Here is a 22,630-nt window from a genome sequence, read left to right as displayed (position 1 = left end):
ATGAATACCTGGGACCAGCAAGCTGGCTCCGTGCGTAATAGTGCTTGCTATGCAAGCCCAACAATGTGAGTGGCAGGAGAGAACCAACTTCCAAAAGCTGTCCTCTGACCGTCATACGTGTACCATGACCTATGTGCGCGCGCACACACACACACACACACACACACACACCACGTAATCTGCCCACCCACTGCTAATGTCATGAATCTTTATTTTTATACATGTGGAATGACTGTGACAAACTTCAATTATTTTTTTCTCTTGTTTCTCTGTAACCATGGCTTTGCTCTCTGTGATCGGATGCTACATCCTTGAGGAACCTAGACAACACTACTATTAAACAAAAGTAGGAATGAGATTACTGTGGGGAAATGGGCCTTCAAACGTTGTATAATATATTCACAAGCCCATTGGCTATTTTTGAGGCCCTGCCGTTTATATTACTTACACTGCTATTCCCATCGTCAGGAGGAAATGCAGGCTAGACTGCCATGTCACTCTCTCCTGGAACTCCCAGCACCGTAAGCGTTGGAGCAAGTGTGAAACATGGCCTCACTCTTCGTCATGAAAGCCAAGGATAACTTTCGGGGGTGATAACCTTAGGACTCTTGCACGACCCAGAGTGAGTTTATTCTGGTCTTAGAATGCTTCTATGGGCATGAAATAGCACTATGCTATTTCTATGGCTTTGAGGACAATTATTCTTCTTTTATTTATTTTCTATGTGCAGTGATCAAATCCAGGGTTTTACAGGGGCTATTCCAGTGTTCAGTCAGTAAACTAAAACCAAGGCCAGTCATTTCTTTTAAAATTGACCACTTAGAATGTTTAACCCCTGAAAGTAGGGTATTTGACAGAGAATAATATTTTTTTAAATTTACTTTTAGAACTGAGAGGCCTTGGATTTAAATTATATAATTAAATTATATAATAGATGCTTAGAATCACTTTAGCTAGTCAGGATGAAAATCTAAGGATAGGCATACAATAGGATTTGGCTGCACATGAATGCTTTATGTGAACGTTTTCTGCGCTTGCCTTCCTTTTAATCAGCCTCAGATCAATGCACAACAAAGCGAAACCTGTCTGAGACAGCAGTTATAGAGTAGCCACCTTCCACTGACTGCCAGGAGCTTGTCTCTGACAACACATGGTGAGTTGTGAGTAATTCCGCCATGGAGCAGTTGAGTGTGAATATATAAATGTATATTTATCTTTCAGTATCTTCCTCTAGCGGAAATATTTTTTGCCCAAGGACTACTAAAACATAACATGAAGTCAGGGGATTTTACTACACTGTATTTATTCTACATCAAAGAAAGTTAGCAGCCAACTATCCTGCAGTGCTAATCTTCAACCCACCACGAGTCATTATGTGGTACGTTACTCAACGACCATTGTAAATGGAGGCGGTTGGTTCATTTCTGGCCACCCAGACCCAAATAATCATACAGAAGCTGTATTAATTACCACACCGTTTGGCCAACAGCTTAGTCATATTTCTAGCTAGCTCTTACATCTTAAATTAACCCATTTCTATTAATCTATGTATTGCCATGAGGTTGTGTCCTACTGGGCAAGGTTCTGGCATCTGTCTCCTTTGGCAACTACATGGCATCTCCCTGACTCCGCCTACTCTCTCTCTCTAGCTCCTGTAGCCTGGATATATTCTGCCCTGCCATAGGCCAAAGCAGCTCTATTAATTAGCCAATAAAAGCAACACATACACAGAAGGACTTCCCACATCAGACCATAGCGGCACATTATAAATAGTTTGAAAAGAAGGGCTTGCAGTAAACTCCACTAAGCAGACTTCCGGACTGCGGTGAGTACCTGAATCTTGCCTGCTTTCAGAGCGGCGAACATGCACTGTGCTGTGTTGAAGGCGTGTCTCCAATTGTGATAGGCAACATTCTTCCGATAATTCTTCTTAACACTTAAAATCCATCTGCAAAGAACCTTTAGGAGATGAAGGAAAGGGAACGACAATGACTGCCAAGTTAGTCACCATTTTCTGAGTTCCGGCACCTTGCGGCCCTCACGCTCAATCCTTACAGCCACAAGGGAGGCGCGCATGACTGTTCTGACCTCTTGACAAAGGAAGAGACCAACACTGGCTCCTCACAGCTGATGGCTTCTGGTGGGGGTGGAGGTGGGGGGTTGGGGGGTGGGGAAGGGCTCAGTTTTAAAGGACTCACAGATCTCACCATGCTGCAGTGAGAATATGGGCGATACAAATTGAACTGGCTTGGGTTTTCTTCTTTTCTTTGGGAAAAGCCCAAGGGACAGGGGTGGGATGGGGAGATGGGGTGTGGACCTGGAAAGTCAGACAAGTGAATGTGATGGGGGACATTATGTAAAACTCAAATAATTGATAAAATATGTTAGAAAAAAATAAATAACTATTTTAAAAAGAGAAAAGGAGAAAGAAAAGAAGGAAGAAACTGCGCTCAATCAGGTAACCTTCAGTGGAGGTTGTTCATAAGGGGCGGAGCCAGAATTCAAATATTACTGGTTCAGTCCAGAATCTACTAAGCTAACCTAGTTCGATTGGATGGAAAATGAATAATATCTCAAAGAAAGGTATTTCGTCATGGGTAGGACACCAACTACCTTTATAAAAAATATCTCCTGATGCCGTCCTTAGAATCCTGGGTCATAGGTGCATGAGGGTTGGAGAATGAGTCCATTCCATGCTCTGTGTGCCAGGATCTAAGGTGGCTGGGGTCGAGGTATCTAGCTCAAGTCTCAGGACAAATCAGAGTCGCAGGTTGATGCCCTCTTCATTAGGTCTTTACACTTTCGGTTCTGCCTAAGGGTTAGGCACAGTTAATGACTGTTAATGACTATCAAGAAATCAAAATATGGAAATAATGTATACTAAGGAAAGCTCCTGGGAGCCATATGGAAAACATTTCTTTTAAAAGATGGGAAGGGGGGAAAAGGCAAAATTTTTCAAGCAAGTCTCCCAAGTTGGGTTTAATTTAACTTCTAAGTGGAGTATTAAATTAAATCCTCAGGGACCCATGAGCTAAGCACGGCAATTCTGTTTGTGTTACTAGCCCGCCTCTCTTAAAATCTGAATGATTTACTCTCTTTTTGTAAAAACAAGGATGCGCTTTTCCCCAAGTGTGTCACTGGGGATATTGCAAACACAAAGAACATTGCCTCGGGACTGGAAAAAGTTCGAGGGAAAAGAACGCAGCTTTGAAAGCGTCCAGCCTTGTGATTGGCTCCGGGGGCTGAGCGGGAGGCTCTGCACTGTTGGTAGAAACCGCTCCAGCACAGAGGACTTGGCCTAATCACTTTTCTTTTTATGGCTTTGCCTTCTAGTTCTGTGGTTCAGTTCCTGGAGAATTCTCCAACAAAGAACCTTGGGATTTCTGAGCACTGGACCCTGTGAGTTGTCCTTGTGTAAGCAGGTCTGTGTGGCTACGGTGGATGTGCGCTCACTCAGCACCGAAATCTCAGCACAGGGTTCTTTATTGTGGACGTTTTTGAACACACTGGTGGAAAGATGACAAAGCAGTCACAGTAGGGGTCTTAAATGAAAGCCACACGTTGTACTTTGATGTGTTCTGAGTGCACATCCGTATCATGTAGAAAACCCCTTGTGATTAATTAAAGCAGCAAGAAAAGTCATGAGAAAAACCGGAAATCCAATGTCTCAATATATTCTTTACTAGTTCAAAGCCTAAAGCTCGTATAAAATATGTATTCCTACCCTGCAATTGAACCATGGCTAGAGTAACTCTCGTCGGGGATCTGGGGATCTGGTAGAACGTACTAGCTTGGGGCTCTTTTGAGGACAAGACGGGAACCTTGATCACAACAGACATTGGACCCCACCCCCTGAGTCTGGGGTCAGGGGAGGGGAAACGACAGGGCATTAGAATCTGAAACAGGGTTCAGGTTAATCAAGAGGCTTGGTCAGTGGTTGATACCACCTTTGAGGAAGGCCAAAGACTGTCCGCGACAGGAAGGATACTCTTACGACTTCAAGAGAACAGCCTACAGCCAGAAGGTGAGAAGATGAAGCCTAAGCACTTGCTAAGAAGAGATGTGCACTTGGGGACCCAGAATCCATTGCCACTGACTCTATCATCACACTAGGCCTGCCCACTTTCTGAGTTCCAATTCAGAGAGCAATTGAATTGCCCCTCTTTCTATCTCCTTTTTCCAAACCAAACTGACACAAACCCTAAACCTGCTTGTGTCGATGCTCTGGGCTTTTCTTTCCCTCTGAAGACTTTCCGCTCCCAAGCAGGTGCTCACAGACTGCCATTGCTGGGCCTGTGTGGCTTCTTAACCTACTCAGAAAGCCCTGCCTTCTCTCACCCTCGGCTCCTGGCAGCTGCTGACATCTCCAGCTTGCCTTCCCTGCTATTTCGCTTAAACTCCGATAAAATGATCCTCAAGTGTCTGAGTCCGTTCTAAAATTATTTTCCTACAAGACTAAGAACCTGCAGAAAGGACCTATGTTCCCCAGAGACCATGGAATAAAGTGCAGTATATACAGTTCAGGGGGGTATAGACGGAAAGGACAGACATGGAAACACAATCAACACGTATTCTAATAAAGTGGGCTGCTTCAGAGACCAGGGACAGGCAGTGGCTGCCACCAGCATCAACTAATGCTGGAGTTTTGTCATTCAGTGTGAAATGTCTTGGTAGGGGCATCCTCCCCACCTAAAATTATACTGACAATAACACCTGAAATAAAAGAGAAGACTAGACACTTAGGCAGAAAAGTCAACCGAAATAACCCCAATGGTCAGGTTGATGCTACCCAGAATAATTTTAAATCAAAATTAGCTCATAGAGTGTCAATGATCCATAAATTTCCCCCACCTTGTAAAAGTTCTATGTAAAGGAATTAAAATCTTTTAATCTCCCCACCTTGTACAACTGTTATGAAAATCTTTTAATCTCTTCCATCTGGCAAAACTTTTGTTTACATAAAAAGCTCCCTGTAATCCTGGAAGCCTACGGTCTGGAGCAACTCATCACTTTCCTTCATTCCCTTTTCACTGAGTCTTTTAAAACCAGCCAATCTCAAAGACTGTGAGGTCAGAACCTGGCCAATGGGAAAAATACAGTCACCATCTGTATTAGAATAAAAATGAACTGAACTTCCTGCCCTGGGGTGCTCACTAGCCCAGTCTGGGTCATGGTGTTCCATTGTGGGAAAAAAATTACCTTGACGAGCTATTTTTACTTTGTTCATATGTTTCTTTGTGTGGCAGCGAAGTTTTATCTATTGCTTGTTGGTTGCCATTAAGGCAGGGGCTATGCAAAAAGAAAAGGAAAGTAGGTGATCTAGAGAGCCAGGCTCTTCCTGGGCTAAGAATCCAAAAAAAGGGTTGCTAGGGAAAACGAGTATCTATCTATAATACCCAGTCCTCAAATGCTACCTATAAGCCAAACAAAAAGTAAATCAACAATAAGCGTTTTTCAAAAAGAATCACATTCTTGTGCTCTAGCCAAGCCCCTGGAAGACAGTCATTGTTAGTCACAGATGTGGACACTCTGGGAACACATGGAACCGATCAAGGTATTAAGAAGGAAAACCAGGATCCACATTTAGGACTTCTGACACCAGATCTGAACTTATCACATTCACAGGGCAGACTTTCAAAGTGAATCCTATCTCACCGTGGAAAAATCTGATGGTGATTTAGCATGGTCGAATGGCCTAAAGGGGAGATATTGACAAGCTCTCTGTATCTGTGGATTAAGCAGAATGTTACAGGCACACACATACGCAGGCATATAAGGTACAGATGAACATGTAATTCACACCGACTCCCCCAGAGCAGTGACATCATCTACTCTAAGAGGTGAGGAAACTGAGAACATGGGAAGTAAACTCTCCGGGTGCATGTGTGCAGATCACTAAGAGATCTGTGACTGAAGTCCATGACATTCCTCCTCAGTGACGGCCTGGTTTCTTCATTCGCGAATAAGGTCCATTCGTGAGAATTTGTTGGAATAATCAAAGAACACAGCATCCCTCAACTAACACTCAGACAAGAGAGACCATCATTAGCCTATCTGAATTGCTTGCGCTTCATCGAAGAAAAGTAATACGAACTTTGATTAAATTTAAGTGAGAATCAGATTAGGGTCCCCAGGACACTCTATCAACCTTAGTTATATTCGCCCTCGGTTTTCTTTCCATTCTGTGAGGCCTTTGAGAGCGGGGTCAGTTCATCGTTGGAATCACAAAGTGCATGCGAGTAACTTTTCATCGGATGAATCAAGGCAGGGCTAAATAGAATCATAAAAGCATTGAAGACAGAAAGCTTTATATGGGAAATCTGTATTTGGAGACTGGGCCCCAAAGGGTCTCATTTCTGCTCTACGGAGATGACCTTGTTTGAGGAGTCTGGCCTCACACTAGAGCCCTGGTGCTGCTGCGTTCTACGGGGTCATCACAGCCTTGGCGATGATGTCAGGGTACTTCCAGGCTTCGAACTCCTCAGTGAGTCGCCACCGGAGGAGAGCCAGTTCCCTTAGATGGCTCCCCAGACTGCCTGTTCTGCTGCTCACCCTTCCATCTGCTTCTCTGGCCACCTTCCCCAGCCACCTTCCCCTCCCCCTGTGTCCTACCCAGTACCTCCTGTCACCTGCTTTTGCACTTCTCCCGTCGTTTTAGGTAAAATCCTCCTATATTCTTCCACCTGGTACCTGACACAAGGTGGGAATCCAATACATGCATTTTGTGGGGGAAGGGGTTCGAGACAGGGTTTTTCTATGTAGCCCTGGCTATCTTGGAACTCACCCTGTAGACCAGGCTGGCCTCGAACTCACAGAGATCTGCCTTCCTCTGCCTCCCGGGTGCTGGAATTAAAGGCATACACCACCACCACCCAGTTTAATGAATGCATTTTTAATGACTGATGGGTTTTCTTAGGCAAGAATATGTTAATCATTAAAGCTGAAAACCCCAATTAGGTGCTATTAGTCAGGTACAGTTTTCTATCTTACACACAGACACATGACTATATGTATATACACACACACACACACATACACTCATTTTTACCATGCATATCGCTGCCTTCCTACCTCATGCTTCATCTGGAAGTTCTGCACAAGGTTGAGGTCAGTGAACATCCGAATTGTACACAGTGCCGTTTCCACATCAGACAGCTCAAAGTCACTGAAGCCGAAGTCAGTAATCTTAAGGGTTTGGGCAGATGGTACCACAGCAGCCTTAATGAAGAGAAGAAAATGAAATAAAGCTGTGAACTAAGACGGCAGTTAGTCACAAAGCGTTCTCACTTTTCTATAGGACCACAGAACATGCTCTTTCTTTTATTTTTCCTTTCAATATTGCTGTAGTTTGGGTCTGGAATGTTCCTGAAAAAAAAAAAAGTGGGCTTGTTCTTCAGCCCAATGCTGTTGGGATGTCTTAGTCAGGGTTTCTATTGCTGTGGTAATGACCAAAGGAAACGATAGGGTGGGAGACATTTATGCATCTTACAACTTGCAGTCCATCATCCAAGGAAGCCAGGGAAGGGCCTCAGAGTAGGAACCTGGTGGTAAAAACTAGTGCAGGGGCCAAAGAGGGGTTCTGCTTACCGGCTGGATTCTTATGGCTTGATTAGCCTACTTTCTTAGAGCACCGAGGACCACCAGTCCAGGGGTGGCACTGACCACAGTGAGCTGTGCCTAGCCACATAAATCATCAATCAAGAAAAAGCACTAATGGCTTGCCTACATGCAAATCTGGTGGGGGCATTTTCCCAACTAATCTTTCCTCTTACAAAATGGCTTGTGTCAAGTTTATACAAAACTAACTAGCAAATGGAGGTGGAATGTGTCAAGAGGTGGAGCTCAGGTGGGGGGGGATTAGTTTACTGTAGGTATGACCTAGAATGGGAGACTCTAGAGCCTTCGTTTCCTCTTCCTGAAAACACTTGCTGGATGTCATGGAACGATCAGTTTTCTCTACCAGGTTTCTCCCATAATGCACTGGGTCAACCCCAGACCCCACAACAGTAGAGCCGACTTGATTATGTACTACAAACTCTAAAACATGAGCCCACATAAACATCCTCTTCTTCAGTTGGTTCTCTCAGGTACGTTATCAAGCAATGGCAAACTGCAATAGACTAGAAATCTTTATCACAGGGTCCCCCTACCCCTTTTAAACCAAGCCACATGGGGTTAACAAATATGATTCCAGAGAGGTGAGAGGCTTGCCACCGTGGGACTGCATTTCAAACAGAAAGTAGCAAAGAGGACCCCGAAAATCTGGCTCTTTTATACCTCTTATTCATTTGACAGATGCAACTCTCTGGAACTATCCCATCGCCGGAAGTCAAACAGTAAGCACCGTAAAGATAATGGTTCAAGCAATTTGTATTTCATTCATACAAAAACCTTGTGGATACTCTGCACCCTTACCTGACAAAGAGGTCAGATAAGGGATGGAGCCGGTTTCCAAGACAGCATGTTACCTAGCTCAGATCTGGCCTCATTGCTACTCTGTAGAGTCTACAGTGGAGCCCATTCAGATTCTCCTCCTAGTTTGAACATGTCAATCACCTACAGTGCTAACAAAAGCACCAGCAGGGGAATTTCAACTTAGTCCACTACAGGTGGCCGTGGGAAGCTGATTTTGTTTGTATTTTGAAAAGGGTCTCTCTCTCTCTCTCTCTCTCTCTCTCTCTCTCTGTCTCTCCTGAAATCCTTGGCTTTGATTTTACAGTCATTTAATTGTAGCAAGCACCTGGACGGTCTTGCTCTTTTACATCCATCTCGCCTCCTTTGCACTGTCTGCTTCTGTGAGCTCCTGCTCTCTTAACTGCTAAGTTCCTCTAGGACATAGTTACAATCTAAAGTAGGAGTAAGCAGCCCCCGGTGCTAGCCCCTCTCTGGGAGCACCTGCTAAGTGGCACCAATGGTTGTAACTTACCTGTCGTGGTTCCTGTGCTTTTTTATTTATTAACATATATACTTAAGAGTAACTGGGAGGGAATTAAAATCTTATTCTCTTTGCTTGACTTAACAATTTTCATTTTATTTCAAGACGAGCCTCCTATGGAGCTCAGGCTAACCTACCTTAGACTGCCAGTATTGGAGCAATAGGCGTGCACCAAGATTCTTAAAGTCCTAAAGCTTCCTAGGAGGATGAGGTCCATCTGCCTGTGTTGGGGCAGTCCTCCAAGTACATCCTAATCTTGCTCTCAGAAACACCTAATTTGTTATGCTGTCTAGGTTTTAGGAAAATTAAACAGCAACACGATCTTTGAACTCTTTTTCTAAAGCACTGATGAATGATTAACTGGCCAAGGTCAAGGGACCCTGGCAGCCTCACTGCTCTCTCGTTCTCTCCTCTAAGTTTGCTGGAGCCTGTGGCGACTTGAACTTGTAGAGCCCCCTACTCGCACACTCATGGACCATCTACTCTGTGGGCATACAACCGAGTGTTAGCATTTGTGGTAGCCCGATCAGGATGAGAGCAACTTGATAAAAAGAGCCTTTTTGTTTATTAAGAAAAGACATACTGAGTGGAAACAGTTGCCCAACCCCTTCAGTTTCTTAGCATTCAGACGGCACTATCCTGTCTTCCTATCAACTGTGGACTAAAGCCATCAAAATACTAAAATCTCCCAGAGCAACTGGGCGCTCTATAGCCCCTATACCTTCAAAGTTATTTCCCCGCTCATGGTGGCTGTCATGTTTTACTTCATATAAACAAGATTGTTCCATCCTGTAAGACTCTTCCCCTCAGGCAGAACTTCACGAGAAAATATGCACCCTGGAAAGCCAGTCCCATGGATTTTGTGGGGGCTGAAGCAGGGAAGACAACTGAACATGTTTAGAAAAAGGTCTCATTGTTTACAGTGGCTTCCAGCATCAGAGAGGGAGCCACTCCAGTTGGGGAGGAAACAGATAACATCTGCTTTCCTTGAGCATACCCACTAGACCAGAGAACAGATGTTTTATTCCTCCGCATCATTTTTCTTACAGCAGGACGTTTTCTTCCACAAAGCATATTCCACAGCTGCGAGAGAGAGAGGTGGCCCACACGGCCCAGCCCAGCCTCCCCTTTGTGCGTGGAGTCTCGGCCTCTCAGACTGACAGGAAAGCAGTGTCCCTTTCCTTCTTCAGTCACTACCACACCACAGCACAGACAGACTCCATGAACGGACCCAGCAGAGACAGGCAAACATTCTCCACGAGGGCCTTGTAGTCGGATACCGGGTTCAGAACTGGGACCAGTCACTAACGAGGCTTGAGAAAGTCAGAAATCCCTTTAAACACTCCTTCCTTAACCATCACATAAAATGTCAACTTTCTGTTTGTTTTTCTTACTATCCCAGAAGATAAAATATTGCACGTTTTCCTAATAGCAGAGACTGAAGTGTGTAATATTTGGGGGTGGAGCAGTCGGGTACAATTCTAGATTCTCAGAATTTCTTTTGGTCACAGTTGTATGCACTAGAATTTAGAAAATGAGACACCAGCTGGGGGAACAGGTAGGCAGGCTGCAGACACCAGCCAGGGAAACAGGTAGGCTGGCTGCAGATACCAGCCATGGCTGCAGATACCAGCTGGGGAAACAGGTAGACTGTCTGCAGACACCAGCCGGGAGAACAGGTAGGCTGGCTGCAGATCTTCACCTGGCATTTCTCTGACTGTGATACCCCAGTTGCATCCCAAACTCTGTAGCAGACTACTCGCTGCAGCCTATGCTCCTTTCCTGCCCATCATCTCCAGGAGATCATACAGGTCTTCTCCTCCAACCTCCCTTCCCTCCTCTCACCTCATCCCAGCCCCCGGTTCCAGCAGGCATTCCCTGGGAATCTACCAGCCAACCCTGTTAGAGAAGCAAGTAGGCCAGCAAAACAGATAAGCAAGCTTCATGTCACCGCTCTCCCTCATCTTCTCTAACCCAGCTCCCCAATCTCATCCCCAGCTGTGTGGCAGACTCCCTATTGTGGCCTCTCTGCACTCCCTACACCCCATTCCCAGGGGACTAAGGAGATCCTGGCAGAATATCTTGTTTTCCTCCCTCCAGCAGACCCCTTCAGCTCTTAGTTCATTCCCCTTCCTAAGTGTCAGGTCTCAATACCAAGATATGCACTTTGCCTTGAACCTTTAGTAGTCACACATATCAAGATCCCAGAATTCTGTACCAGGCAACACACAGCCATCACAACCTCCTAAGAAACAGAGAGGGCAACAGAAACCACGGAACAAAACACCCACCCAACAAAGACAAGACTAGATATCAGCGCCTAGAACTATAATCAAACCTAGATGCCGGGACAACAATGTAAGCACAATTAATACCAGCCAGGACGAAGTCTTCACTAGGGTCCAGCTATCCCACCCAGGCCCTGAGATCAGCAGTACAAATGAAGCAGAAGATAAAGACCTTGAAATAGTCTTTATGAGTATGATGGAGGTCCCTAAAGAGGAAATGAATAAATCCCTTAGAGAAATCTATGAACATACAAACAAAAACTGGAATGAAATAAATAAAATAGTTGAAGACTTAAAAGGAGAAATAGAATCAATAAAGAAAACCCAAAATGAGGAAAATCTGGAAATGAAAAATTTAGGAATTGCATTAGGAACTTCAGAGGCAAGACTCACCAACTAGCAAACAAAAAGCACATCAAAAATAACATCCACCATGATCAAATAGGCTTTATGCTAGAAATGCAGGGATGGTTCAACATTCATAAACTGATAAATGTGATTCATCATATAAACAAAGTAAAAGACAAAAAACAAATGATCATCTTATTAGCTACAGAAAAGGCCTCTGACAAAAACCCAACACCCTTTCATGATAAAAGTCTTTGAGAATTTAGAGATATGAGGGACATACCTAAATATAATAAAAGCAGTTAATGGAAAGCCTATGGCCAACATCAACTTTAATGGAAAGAAATTCAAAGCAACTCTATTAAAATCAGGAACAAGACAAGGCTGTCCACTCCCTCCATATCTCTTCAACATAGTACTTGGAGTCTTAACCAGAACAACAAGACACCTGAAGGAGATCAAGGGGACAAAAATTACAAAGGAAGAAGTCAAAGTTTATTTGCAATGATATGATACTATACATGAGTGACTCTAAAAATCCCACTGAGAAACTCCTACAACTGATAAACACTTTCGGTGAAGTAGCTGAATCCAAAATTAACTAACAAAATCAGGAGCTTTCCTATATACAAACAACAAATGGGCTGAAAAAGAAAGCAGGGAAACACCTCACACAATAGACTCAAACAGTATAAAACATCCTGGGTAACATTAACCAAGCAAGTGAAACACTTGTATGATTAAAAAAAACTTTAATACAATGAAGAGAGAATTTGAAGAAGATATCAGAATATGGAAGAAAGACCTCCCATTCACGGATTGGTAGATTAACATACTAAAAATGGTCATTACTAAAAACTATCTATAGATTCAATGCAATTCCTACCAAAATTCCAACACAATTCTTCACAGAAATTGAAAGGACAATTTTCACCTTTACATAGAAATGCAAAACAAACAAATAAATAAAAGCAATAACAAAACAGACAAATAAAAACAACAAAACAAACAAAAACCAGGATGGCTAAAACAGTTCTGAGTAATAGAACAATGGGAAATACCACTATCGCCTGTTTCAAGTTGTACTATGGTGCTATAGTAGTAAAAACAGCATGATATTAGCACAGAAACAGACACATTGATCAATGGAATATAATTGAAGACCCAGAAATAATTCCACACACATGGACACCTGATTTTTATAAGAAGTCAGAAATACACACCCAAAAAGAGATAGTATCTACAACAAATGATGCTGGTCAGACTGAATGGCTGCAGGTAGATGAATCCATATAGATTCATACTCATGCCACTGTGCAAAACTCAACTCCACAGGGATCAAATACAGCAACATGAAACTAGATAAACTGAATCGGACAGAAAAGAAAGTAAGAAGAGCCTTGAACTCGCTGCACAGGAAAACACTTTCAGAACAAAACTCCATTTGCACAAGCACAAAGATCAATAAATGGAACCTCATGGAACTGAAAGGTTTCTGTATGGCAAAGGATACTGTCATTCAGACAAAGAGATAGCCTATAAAACTTGAAAATTTTTTACCAATTTTACAATTTACATTCAATAGAGAGCTAATATCCAAAATATTTAAAGAACTAAAGAAACTAGATATCAATAAAACAACCCAACAAAAAACAGGGTTACAGCTCTAACCAATGAATTCTCAAATGTATTCTCAAATGGCTGAGAAACAACACTTAAATGTTGTTCAACATCCTTCGTCATCAGAAAAATGCAAATCAAAACTACTTTGAGACTTCATGCTACACTCAGAATAGCTAAAATCAATAAAACAGTTGACAGTTCATGCTGACGAGGATGTGGAGTAAGGGGAACATTCACTCATATCTTTGGGAGTACAAACTTACACAACCACTATGGAAAACAGCATGGTGGTTCCTTGGAAATTGATCTACCTGAAGACCTAGCTATGCCATTCTTGGGCATATACCTGAAGGACACTTCATTGTACCAGAGACACACATGTTCAACTATGTTCACTGTTGCAATATTCATAACAGCCAGAAATTGGAAACAACCTAGATGTATAAAAATGCGGTACACATTTAAAATGGAAGATCACTCAACCATAAAAAATGAAACCATAAAATTCACAGGTAAATGGATAGAAACTAGGAAAAAATTCATCCTGAGTGAGGTACTTTAGATCAAGACAGACAAATGTGGTATGTATTTGTATATGTGTGGATACGGACTGGTAAGTCAATGATAACCAAACTACAATACATAGAACCACAGAGGTTAAATGTAGAGTAAGGGTCTAGATAGAGTGGGGGAAGAGAGCCCTCTCTAGGAAAGGAAAATAGAATAGATATCTGTGGATAGATGGTGCAGGACTGGAATAAGATGATCAAGTGTAGCTATGTGGGGGAGGGATAAGGGGGGAATACAGGGAGAGACAGATAAAATTAAGGACACCTGAGTGGTAGTATGGAAACCTAGTATAGTAGAAGCTTCCTAAAATATACATATATATGAAGGCAATATAAATGAAACTGCCAAATAAGAGGAGACACAGGGCCCCAGCTGGACATCTCTTGTCACCAAATGAAGCTCCCAGTACTGGGACTGGGCTACATCTAATTGAATTGTTGGTCAAAGGGATCCCATGGGGATCCCCAAACAACACAGTCTGCTGCCAAGAATATAGGTTGTTCCCCACAAACTGACAGCAAGTCTCCATTGCTGAAGACAACACCCACAGAACTCCTTGAACATGGAAAAGTCAAGTTTGTGCCTACCTAGAGCCTTCACCCCTACATATTAGCATCTTTGATACAAGAAGATACTCTGCTAGAGGCTACCAAAGAAGAAATGGAACACCAACTCAATCTCTTTTACCTACAATGGTGTCCTGCCTGCAAGATATGCTAATGCAATGGTAGAAAAAAGCTGGCTGGACTAACCAACCAGTATCTGATTTGATTTAATGTCTACTCCCTGAGATGGAACCCATACCCAACACTGCTTGGGTGCCCAAGCTGACAGTAGGTAGTTCATGGACCTAGGGAAAAACCAGATACTACTGTTCTTTATAAATATATATATAGCAATGAAATGACTTCTAATGACATTTTGCTATACTCAGAGATCACTGCTTTGCTCAGTCACCATCAGAGAGGCTTCCTCCTGCAGCAGATGGGAACAAATACAGAGACCCACAGCCAGACAATGTGCAGAGAGTGAGACACCTTAGGACACTCACCCCTAAGTGGGATGTCTCCATCAAATCTCTCCCCCCAGGGCTCAGGAAACCCTGCAGAATAGGAGGCAGAAAGAAAGTAAAATGCAGAGAGGATGGAGGACACCAAGGAAAACAACGTCCTCTAAATCAACAGTATCAGTGCTCACATGAATGCACAGAGATGGAGGCAGCGTGCACAGCATGAGGTCCAAGAGCCGAAAGGACAAATGCGGCTATAGCTGGTTTGTGTGCCTCTCCTTGAACTCTTTTCCTTCTGTTTGCTTGTTTGTCTTATTCTATGTGTTAGCTTTTGTTTTACTGTATCTATTTAAGGAGGGAAGTGTAGCTTTACAGAACATAGAGTCCCTTTTCCGCTATCCAAATATCTGCCAGCTTGGTTGATGTCGGTGAGAGTTGATAGGCCAGTGGCTTTCTGATTCTAGTTTATGTGTCTGATGGTATGTCCAGATATGATACAATAGTTCAGATACGTTCTGTTCCAGGAACTCCTTCCTGGGGTCATTCATTGACTTCTTCAAGTGATTTGAAAGAAGATGTTCTTCTTTCTGTCTTAAAACTCAAGGCAGTTTGTATTTCCTCCGTTGAATCCTGACAATGGTCGCTTTTGTAACAAAAGTGATTGTAGGACACAGACCCTCAAGACTCAGAATCTGAGATTGGATAATTGATACAAATGAGTACAGAATCAGAAGGATCCAGAATTCCATCAGAGAGGCATATACAAATTGTTAAAAATACAACTTCTTGGACCCAATGCAGAGCTAGTGAACTAGAAAAGCCAGGAGTACGCCCTTGCCATCTGTGTGTTGCAATGAGCCTTCCAAGTGATTCCGATGGATGGAGAACTGTGAGACCCAGTGCTTTAGGAGAGCCATCCACAGTTAATGACACAGCCGTTTACGTGGTCAGTGTGGCTGTCTCCAATGAAACACCCTTTATGGGTTCACTGGTAAATGCCAGGCCACAGTCTAATGGGCAGAAACCGCAAGGGGAGCTGGCTACTTCTTGCTGCTGCTTCAGAAGGCTGAAATACAAGACTAGACTTCAATCTTTCTTGGTTCAAACCATGATCAGAAAATAAGAGAATTTATGGGTTTCCTAAAAGAATCTGACAAACAAAATCCAGATAAATCTTCAGCAGGTTGCAGAATCACAATCCATGTTGAAATCAGACACGCCACAGGCATGTTCAATCTCCCATGTCTAAGTCAGAGCACTGATTAAGAGGGAGTGTAGCACCAAAAAATGGCATTAAGACAGTAGGGTACAGATGCACAGGTTCAAGTTTCTCAGTAAACAGAGAGGCTGGCCTTGAACTCTCTGCCTGCTGAGCACTGGGTTTAAAAGATTAAAGGCGTACACCACCACTGCCCAACTATGAGTGTATTTTTCAAATGTATGGTTTCCATGAAAACCATTAAGCATGTGAACATGGAAAATATCCCACTTGGGTAAAATAAATATACTAATCATTTAAAGATTATTGAATTTCTTAGTTTTGGTGAAGGCTACTGTTTTGCCTATAGGAAATGTCTTAGCACAGGGTTACCCAATCCATTTGATTGCATATTCTTTATACCAAAAGAAATAAATAAACAAATAAGCCACATTGATATCAGGACATTCAGTTTGCCTTAGATCTTAAGTATCAACTCTCAAGCTGTCTTTACAGCCAGCCGGTAATAAAAGGCTCCTCTGCACAAGAAATATTTATTAAAATAAGTTTGAAAAGAAGGGGAGCTATTGAACTTGCTCTTCCATAAAATGTCAAATTCTTCCAATAGTGTCAATGTTTTATAAAGTCATTTTTTTCCATTTCTCTTTGACATTTAGTCAGTAAAAACGAGAAATTTCAATTAGTTCTCATTTTAAGGAAAAAATTTTCAGGGATCAAATGAATATATTTGATAGGTCATACCAGTGGCTTCAAAGAAAGGTCTCCTGCCAAGTGCTGAATGCTCCCCTGTGGGCTCTTACCAATACTCCCATCTCAGGTGCCCTAGGCAAAGGATGGCAAGGCCATTCCAGCCTGAAGAAAGCCACTGTGACAATCACTATCCTACACTCTGCGGAAGGCTGCTGCCTCTGGTTCGCACTTTCAAACTCTCAAAACGTATGTTTCAAAAGGAAATTCAGAGCCGGGCGGTGGTGGCGCACGCCTTTAATCCCAGCACTTGGGAGGCAGAGGCAGGCGGATCTCTGTGAGTTCGAGACCAGCCTGGTCTACAAGAGCTAGTTCCAGGACAGGCTCCAAAAAACTACAGAGAAACCCTCTCTCGAAAAACCAGAAAAAAAAAAAAAAAGGAAATTCATATAGCTTTTAGTATGTATCTGTTAGAATGTATCTTTTTCCAAGACAGGGGTGCACTCAAACACAAATGAGAAGAATCTACAGAGTGTTAGGTGCACGAATCTACAGAGTGTTAGGTGCACGAGGCAGTTTGGAATCTAGTCTTCCAGAGAGACGTGTCTAAGACACAGAGGCAGAGAACTTGAATATTTTCATTAATTGCTAAATCTGTATGTTTCCTTCTTTCTTGCATTAAATAAGTGGTTCCTTTAACTTTAGTGGGGAAGATGAATATTAAAAACTTGGATAATGAGCTTATGCTTTTAAAAAATCATACAAAAACCATCATGATACAATTCTGATAAGATATAAATACTTATAAGTAAATATAAGTATAAACTTAGAGGAACTTATGCGCATCCTTTAATATACACAGATCTGCTATTATGTTGCTTACTTAGTTCCACATATAAAATTTTAAAAACTGTAATGTTTCCAAGCTACAAACAACCATTGTTTATGAGAAGTTCAATAACAGAGTATCAGTATTTGGAGATAAGATTATGGTTGGAAATTGTCCGCTAGTAAAATCAAAGTGAGACAGGAAGACTCAAACAGATAACCTACTGAATATCTTGTGTATGTGAAAAACACGTAGCTGTATTATCATTTTAGATTTCTATAAAAGAGGATGCCTCCATCGACAGGCCAGAGAGGGTCTTAGACTCTGGCCCAATTTATGGAGGCTAATCCCATACCGAGGCCACAGATGACTGCGGTTCAGTAGCACTGAGTATCATCAAGATCCCTGGACCAACTCTTGGTTAAATCATCTAATTGAAAGTTTCAAGTTATAATTGGTGATTTTTTAAAGGATTTCCCCAGATCAAGGGCAATGAGTATCTTGCTGTGAGATATTTGATCTAGACACTGACTTAGGCACCAGATTTGGGTCAGGTCCTGGCTCTGTCCTTCACCACAGTCACCTGCATCAGTCCAAGACGCCTGATCAAGGCTGGGCCTATGTGGCATTTCTTTCTTTCAAAGATTAAGGTGCAAATGAGGGGAATTCTGTCCTAGGAAATCCTGCCTCGGTGGCTACCATAGCCCTTTCTTTCTAATTTGGTTCTCAAATAAAGAGTCTCAAAGCCCCTTTAAGACATCAAAAAATTCAGTTAGCTTCTAGATCCATCATCCACGATTCTGTAAAATTCAGCCAAAGCTGGACCAGAACTGACTCAGTGCCAAACCACGTAGTTTATTTTCTTTAATAAGTATCTACCTATTGCTTTTCTTGTAGGACCAGAAGACAGAAGAAGCAATCAGTCACCCAGTCAGTCAAGCATACATTCATGTTCCAATTGTTGGCTTAATCAAACTTACGTTCTGTATCTTTCTTTAAGAGGTTAATTTATTCTTATTTCATGTGTATAACTTTGCTTGTAGGTATAAGTGTGTATCATTGTGTGATTGGCACCCAAAGAGGCCAGATGAGGGCACTGGATCCCTGTAACTGAAGCTACAGGCAATTGAAAGCTACAGTGTGGGTGCTGGGAGCCAAACCCAGGTGCTTTGCAATTGTAGCTAATGTTCTCAACTACCAAATCATCCCCCAGCCCTATATTCTGGTATCTTAATTAACTTTAAAGAACCATGATCAAGTGACAGGGGTTCTTTTATTGCTTTCTCAGCAACCTGTGACTAAGGATCATCAATATCATGGCAACACACTCAGTTGAAAGGCCTGGTTTCTGTTATACTTAGTGTTAATCAAGAGAAGGACAGACGAAAAATGGGATTAAAAAAAAAATCAAGTTAAGCTGTGTGTGTGGTGGGGAAGGAGGTGAGATGTTTGAATTTCCTATCAGTTCTTTGGTTATGACGAGAGAATTTTACTCTGGATATGGTCATACACATTTGGTACATATATTGCCTAATCTCCGAAGAGTAAAATTTCAAAACAGGAGTTAAGAAAATACGTGACAGCTTTTAAATTTATTTCACAGTTGCAACAGACATAAACAAGCAAATACATGGCAAAGACAGCGATTTGGGGAATTGCTGGGTTATGCAGACACCTGGGTAGTTGGAGCTGTAGAAGAATTTTTATTTGGTTGACATAAAGCTAGACTTGAAATCGTGTGCTGAATTTCAACCAATTTAAATAAATTACTTGACCTACAAAAGACGTAGCCCTACATATCTCAGTGCAGCTGCCAGACATCTATTTTCCAAATGGAGCCACAGATGGCCCTGAACAATACGCTGCACAGCAATTTCCCGCTATTCCAGAGTGATTTTCTCTTGCTAAAATTATAGGCATAATTGAGAAATCCAAGTTTAGACTTTTGTGAAAGACTCTGCTCTTTCTGAAGTGCAAAACAGAGTTTCATACTCCAGTAGAGTTTTTAGCATCGCCGTGAGAAGTTGTTGAGTTTGCTCTTTGGATTTCCATAAGACACTTGGCAGGGTATGGCTTTTCCTTTACCTTGACACTGCTTCATGCCTTGCAGGGCTTGAGAGCACAGAACGGTTTCCTACTCACAGTGTACATGTAATTGAGTAATAGGTCTCGTTAGTGGACTAGGCAAATTTGCCAATTAACTAGGGTAAGGTGGTTCATACCTATATTTCTAGGACTGGAGAGTCGGGGCAAGAGGGATATCAGGAGTTCAAGTGAGTTCCAGGCCAGGCTGGGCTACTGTGATAGAGCCTGTCTCCTGTCCCAACAACAACAACAACAACAAACGTCAATTAAGCCCAAGGCAAATGATACTTTTAAACCCTGTGTGACCTTTCAGACACAATCACCTACTGATTTCCTTGCTGTCCTTGCTAGATGACTCAGGTTCCTACCCATGACAATTTAACTAAGGATATCTCCAAGGCCTCTTTCTACTGGCCTTTTAACCCCTGGGTTCAGCGCTCTACACCAGCGTATGAACTTCTATCTCACTCCTTTGGCTGCATGGCCGTGTGAACTTGAAGTTCTTTGGCATTTCTAGGCCCCAGTGTGGTCTTCACAACACAGCCGTAGCTTCCATGAGAACACGCCAGTAAGGCATAAAGAGGTTACGTTCTGGGCAAGCTACGGTGTCGATAACAAGGAAAGAGAATGTCTGTGATCCGTTCCAACGTTCCACTCCTGGCCCGCACATTTCTTTTTCTCGGATACACCTAGCTGTGTCACAGCAGCAGATTTAAAATGCAAGCATTGTAAGTGCATCAAGCGTACTGTTGAGGGTTAGGTGTCAGGGCCTCAAATTTACACAGACCGCTACCAGACCATTCCCAGCTGAGACCCAGAGCATCTGGCATGTGTCCTCACACAGCTCCCTGCCTTCGTCACACTTTATACTGAATCACGACAGGACTCCAGGAACTAACCTTATCTGATCCCGATTTCAAGCACCCTGCCCTAAACCATATGGTCAGAAATCGGATCGCTCTCAGTCCTTGACAGTGCAGAGCCGGTTACCGGCGACAACCAACCATCTGCAGTCACCCACCTCAGTCTCCCCAGTAAACGAAAACTAAGTTAATTCTGATGAAAGAAAGAGGCGAACTTTGTAACAAGCACTGGAAAAAAACAATCAGGATAATAGAATAATATTACAAAGTCAACATAAGTCAGTGGTGTTCTGTGTTATTGGTGACTTTGTACCCTATCAAGAAAGTACCGTTAATCAACATAAATAATTCCTGTGATCATCTAAATACTACCACTAGTGAAAAGCACTTGTATATTAACTAGATGGCTGAGTTCAGCAAGTTTTCAAAAGAAAGGATTACCGCTAAAGCCTGGAGCTCTCTTGTTTCTTCCTCCGCTGCTGAGGCGTGATAGGACAGGACCTAGGGGTAAGACAGGAGTCCAGGTTACCCAGACAATACGATTAATGCACACAGAACACCAGCTTGGAGTGCTCCCCCAGCCTCCTGGAGAGGTAACTAGGCTCCTCGGACTGCCAGCCCCTGCTTGTGGTTTTTGTCAACACAGTGAAACCAGCATGAAGGGTCGAGTGTTTGCACCTGAAGTGAAGCTTCGTAATTTTAGAGAAAATCCTGAAACTGTCACTCTGATGCTGTTGACATAGCAAATGCATTATCTATAAGTCACTCTGGGAATCATCTCTGGTCCACCCGCAGCAGCAAGTGTTTATTTTGAACTGCTTTTCAGAAATGTCCTTTTGTACAGAATAGGGGAATAAAACTCTCGCATGAATAGGCATATTTAAGTCGCTATTTGAAAAGAAAAAAATGGCTCTCAGGTGAGACCTGTAATAACCATCAAATTCATGCAGAAAACTGCAGGCTGGGATGAATGGTCATGCAGATTTAAAGATGCTCTTAGAGTCTACAAGTCAAGAGCAGAACAGATAAAGCTATCCACAGCAGCTGGGGACACCGGGACTATTAAGTTCACAATGGAACCAGGACCCAGAGCTACCCTAAGGTCTGGCTTACTTTAAATCTTCTAACTTGACAAAAAAAATCGTAATTCTTGTTTTCAAAAATTGTAACTTCTAAGTAATGAGGAGTTATTTTAGATATTCCTTTTGAACAAAAAATTTGGTTGGCAGAATGTTTTTTTTAATGCTTTAAATTTTTTACTTTAAAGTTCTATTTGACAGCAGCAGCAATATTTACAGCCTCCCCATGAAATCATCTAAATCAAAAGCTTCAGAATCAGAGGCCATGGACCTCTGTCTGAAAGAGGCTTGATTTCTGCCTTTTACTGATTTCCTTTATTTATTTTTCCCTTTCCTTACTTTCAATTCTCTAAGACTTACAGGGGATTTCTTTTTTCTGAAAGCTTTCTTTACAGGTATCCTCATAGACAGACACATGGGGGCGCTAGACAGGGAAGAGAAGGACTTGGGGGCACTGGGCAGCGGGCATCTGTGTGGAGGAAGTACAAATGGCAAACACTGCTTTACGCAGAAAAAGCGGGGGATGGGCCAGAGTCTTGGTTTGGTCATCTGGGCCTTGGCGAGAGTCTAATATTTGAAATCTACTTTCTTTAACTTTTAGATAAATGTACAGATATCATCGTGAGGATCACATGTTTCTGTGGAGATACAATGCCAGAACACACATCCACACTGTTCATGTTGGGAGGGAAAGGAGAAGCCCCGCACGTGGCCGAGCAGACCAAATCTCGTCAGCTTTGTCCCCACCTCTAATGTCACCATTTGCTTGGCCATGGCTCTCTCCACGGCTTCATACATCTGTGTGTTCTGGATCCCCAAGCCACAGAAGATAACAAAGGCTTCCAGGAACTGTTCATCATTTTGGTTGAAAGGTTTAATCTTGCCAGTGTTCTCCTCCATCTTATTAACCAGTTGGCAGACTCCTGCAACAATCCGAGAAATTAAGCAGACGTGAGTGTTCGTCACCAGAGCTCAGATCAGCCTTAATATTCACCCCAAAGGTTGTCTCTTAGAAATGCCTGGCATGTTCAAGTAGAAGTTCATATCTGCTCAGTGACTTCTACAGATGAAGTTCTACAAATAAACTTAGGAAAG

General features: G+C 42.6%; 1 protein-coding gene across 1 annotated transcript in view; it reads right to left on the bottom strand.

The window, feature by feature from the left end:
- The window catches only part of Pde5a (phosphodiesterase 5A), a 131,378-nt gene that overhangs the window by 28,309 nt on the left and 80,439 nt on the right, over positions 1 to 22,630 (bottom strand). Inside the window, exons 10-13 of the mRNA XM_057793249.1 lie at positions 22,283 to 22,458; positions 20,898 to 20,957; positions 7,072 to 7,218; positions 1,834 to 1,959 (exon numbers count right to left, since the gene is read on the bottom strand). Coding sequence (XP_057649232.1) covers positions 1,834 to 1,959; positions 7,072 to 7,218; positions 20,898 to 20,957; positions 22,283 to 22,458 — 509 coding nt within the window. The remainder of the gene's footprint in view (positions 1 to 1,833; positions 1,960 to 7,071; positions 7,219 to 20,897; positions 20,958 to 22,282; positions 22,459 to 22,630) is intronic.

Source organism: Chionomys nivalis, chromosome 18 (assembly GCF_950005125.1).
Source record: "Chionomys nivalis chromosome 18, mChiNiv1.1, whole genome shotgun sequence".
In the NCBI taxonomy this organism is placed as follows: Eukaryota; Metazoa; Chordata; class Mammalia; order Rodentia; family Cricetidae; genus Chionomys; species Chionomys nivalis.
The sequence above is the reverse complement of the archived record's forward strand: the minus strand, read 5'-3'. Positions and strand labels throughout refer to the sequence as shown.